Source organism: Saccostrea echinata, unplaced genomic scaffold (genome assembly GCF_033153115.1).
Source record: "Saccostrea echinata isolate AGI-Se365-2 ecotype Australia unplaced genomic scaffold, CSIRO_AGI_Sech_v1 ptg000022l, whole genome shotgun sequence".
NCBI classification, from domain to species: domain Eukaryota; kingdom Metazoa; phylum Mollusca; class Bivalvia; order Ostreida; family Ostreidae; genus Saccostrea; species Saccostrea echinata.
Window position 1 is genome coordinate 14,227,778 of NW_026889771.1, and position 3,229 is coordinate 14,231,006.

At 37.8% G+C, this 3,229-nt stretch overlaps 1 protein-coding gene across 1 annotated transcript; it reads left to right on the top strand.

The window, feature by feature from the left end:
* Positions 1–1,439: 1,439 nt before the first annotated feature.
* LOC133190945 (neuromedin-U receptor 1-like) lies at positions 1,440–2,713 on the top strand. The gene has a single exon (XM_061326626.1). The coding sequence runs from the start codon at positions 1,440–1,442 to the stop codon at positions 2,628–2,630; it is 1,191 nt and encodes a 396-aa protein (XP_061182610.1). The 3' UTR covers positions 2,631–2,713.
* The last annotated feature ends 516 nt before the right edge of the window (positions 2,714–3,229 follow it).

The window sequence follows — 3,229 nt, forward strand, 5'->3', positions numbered from 1 at the left end:
TCGCAAAATATTAATCAACAGCTTTTTGACCCAGATTCGCAAAAATAAATCGACGTAAAAATTTCCAGATTTACGGTAATAGCCAAGGTTAAAATTTTTCAAAAGTAGGTCATACTCCAAGGTCAAAGTGGCTGGTATCCAAAAGAAGGTCTTGTCACAATAATTACATACATGAAGTATGAAAGCCCTAGCACTAACCGTTCAAAAGTTATGGCCAAGGTTAAAGTTTTCAAAAGTAGGTCAAACTCCAAGGTAAAAGGGTCAAAATTGATGGTATCTGAAGGAAGATCTTGTCACAAGGAATACACATGTGAAGTTTGAAAGCCCAATCACCAACTGTTCAGAAGTTATGGCCAAGGTTAAAGTCTCATAAATTTTTGCAAAAGTTGGTCAAACTCCAAGGTCAAGGTCAAATATGATGGTACCCAAAGAAAGATTTTCTCACAAGGAAAACATATGTGAAACACGAAAGTCATAGGTCGCCCGCGTGGCGCAGTGATTAAAGCGTCTACTCTAGAGTCGCGGAGTAAGGAGTTAATCCTTATGTCGCGGGTTCGAATCCCACTGTGGGACGTGGAGACCGGTCCTTCGGATGAGACCGTATAAACCGAGGTTCCATGTCGCAGTAGGTGCTGACTCGAAAAAGATCCCTCACTGCTCAATGGCCGTAAGTGCCGAGTATAGGACAAAATTTGCAGCTCTCCACCGGCAAGTGGTGGCGTCTCCATATGAGTGAACAATTCTCGAGAGGGACGTTAAACAACATACAAACAAACAAACAAACGAAAGTCATAGCTCCAACCAATCAAAAGTTATGGGCAAGGTTAAAGTACAGACAGACGGACGGACGGACAGGGCAAAAACTATACACCCCCGAATCTTCGATACGGGGGCATAAAAATAATAGTACCTTCATCATGTAAACAGTTATACATCAGAAAGTGGAACTAAATATACAAGACGTTTAGTGAATCTTCACATTAAAATTCATGTGCAATATTTATTGTGGTAAGAATGATTTCTTCAGCTGCTGCAAAGGGAGGTCCTAGAACCCACAAATCATGGTACGCAATATATATACTGCTGGCAGTCGAGCTTAATTTACCTTCATAAAAAAAAGTACAAAAAAACCCCCAGCAACATGCTTTCTAGACACTGTCAAAAACGTGCAAGACACTGTTCTTTTTCACCAAATAACTCTACAATTCGACTTCTTTAATAACGCAGGGTTTTATTTGATTTTATTTGATTTTAAATCTGCAGGAAAAGGCCAGTGGAAATAGGTAGCAAGCGATAGTAAGAAATTAATCTATCATCTCTTGCAGAAGCTTACGAATCACCTTTCTAACACAACTGAAAGCAAGCAATATTAGTTAATCTGCATTACGATTTATAAGGCGATTTTTAATAAGCAACACTTTTATCTTTTGTAGTCAGTCATGAGTTCGTGCCCAGTAGGTTACAATCAAATAGAAGAACTGGCGGGAAAGAACATCACAACAGACGACGAGTTAAAATGGCCATGCGCATTACGCGTTTTTTGGGTAGACCTTCTGCCGTTTGTTGAACTTGTAAGAGGATTACTATCATATGGCACTTCTTTTATTATCGCTTTCGGTTTGCTTTTTAATAGCATTTCTTTTATCGTACTAACCCGAAAACACATGCGAAAATCAACCACCAATATGTATCTCTCAGTCTTGGCTGTTTATGATTGCCTTTCTTTGACTTTTAATTTCGTTATCGGCGTTTCTCGAGGCCAGAATCCTGATACCGTGAATAAGAATTTTCAGAGGTCGGAAGGACTCTGCACATTTCACGGCGTGGTCGTTGAATTATTCAATCTACTTTCAGTATGGTTGATCGTTGCTTTTACCGTTGAACGCTTCATCATGGTGAAATTCCCACTTAAAGCGAAGAATCTGACTCCAAGAAGAGCACTCTACACAATCATTGGTGTCTCTCTGTGCGTCTTTATCTTCTCTCTACATAAAATTGCTGTCTCTGGGTTTGAGGGCGATTCAGTTTTTGGTTACAAGGCCTGCAAAACTCGTCGGTCGATATTTCGGGAAATCATCTACTTTTATGTTGCATTCAATACTTGGTTACCCACAATCATCATCGTTAGCTTCAACACCATGATCATCGTTGAAATCAAAAAGAATCAAAAGAAACGAAAAGAGATGACAAAAAATGCCAATGCTATGTCAAAATCTGATGAAAAAGCTACGAAACTGTTATTAGCTGTCTCCTCAGCATATGTTGTACTCATTCTGCCCTTAGGCTTGATTCAAACAACGGAATTGATCTTTAATGGTTCGGCAAAAGTCGAGCCTGGCGATCCAGGATACATTGACTTCATGACTACCAAAATGAAACTAAAATGGACAAGGGCGTTTTTCTTTTTCTTCTATCAGTTCAACTTCGCTATCAATTTCTTCTTGTATGTTTCTTCGTCGTCAGCGACTCGTTTTCGTACAACCTTAAAGAAACTGCTTGGAATGAAAGTCAACACAGAGGACATGACGTGGATCTCGCAGTCACGACACAAAAAGAACGCTGTCGCTCCGGACAAATCGGAAGTGTCCGAAATGCCGAAGACATCACAACCGGACGCTGATAACGCTTGAAGATTCCAGAAAAAAGATTGCTTTGGATAAGTAAAAGACTGACCCTATTTATGGCTAGTACATGTACATCGAATATGAGTAACTTAAACAATAGAATTATACTAGTATTATTTCTGTTAACATTTGTTTAAAAAAACATTGAACGTAAATCCTCTTTGCTTTGTACTGTAGGTATAAAAAAGATTTTGTTTTATCTTATTATAAATGTTGCTCTGCTCAGCCGAGTGTTCTTTTTCGAGCTACCAAATATTCAAATACCCTTTAGTTCAGCAAATTCATCTTGGGGTGAATTATGGATTTTAAAAACAAGTGGATAGTCATCTCACATCTAGTATAATTTTAATGAGCTATATATTATACTATTGAATTCTAACATTGAATTTTCTTTGTAGTATCTGTCCTTCAATACACATTTTTGGCTAATATAAGTAACTAAATATCTTTTATGTATCGATTATGTAGACATGGTGTTGTTTGTGATTCGATTAAATAAAGAGAAAAAAGCACAACTTTATAATACACAGGTCTTTAATATGATATTAGAATAGACTTCCTTTCGGCTACATTTTCTTTGATGCTATAGATTACAGATTTCTGAT

Coding starts and splice junctions, on each gene's coding strand:
- LOC133190945 (XM_061326626.1), top strand. CDS start 1,440: ATGAGTTCGTGCCCAGTAGGTTACAATCAAATAGAAGAACTGGCGGGA.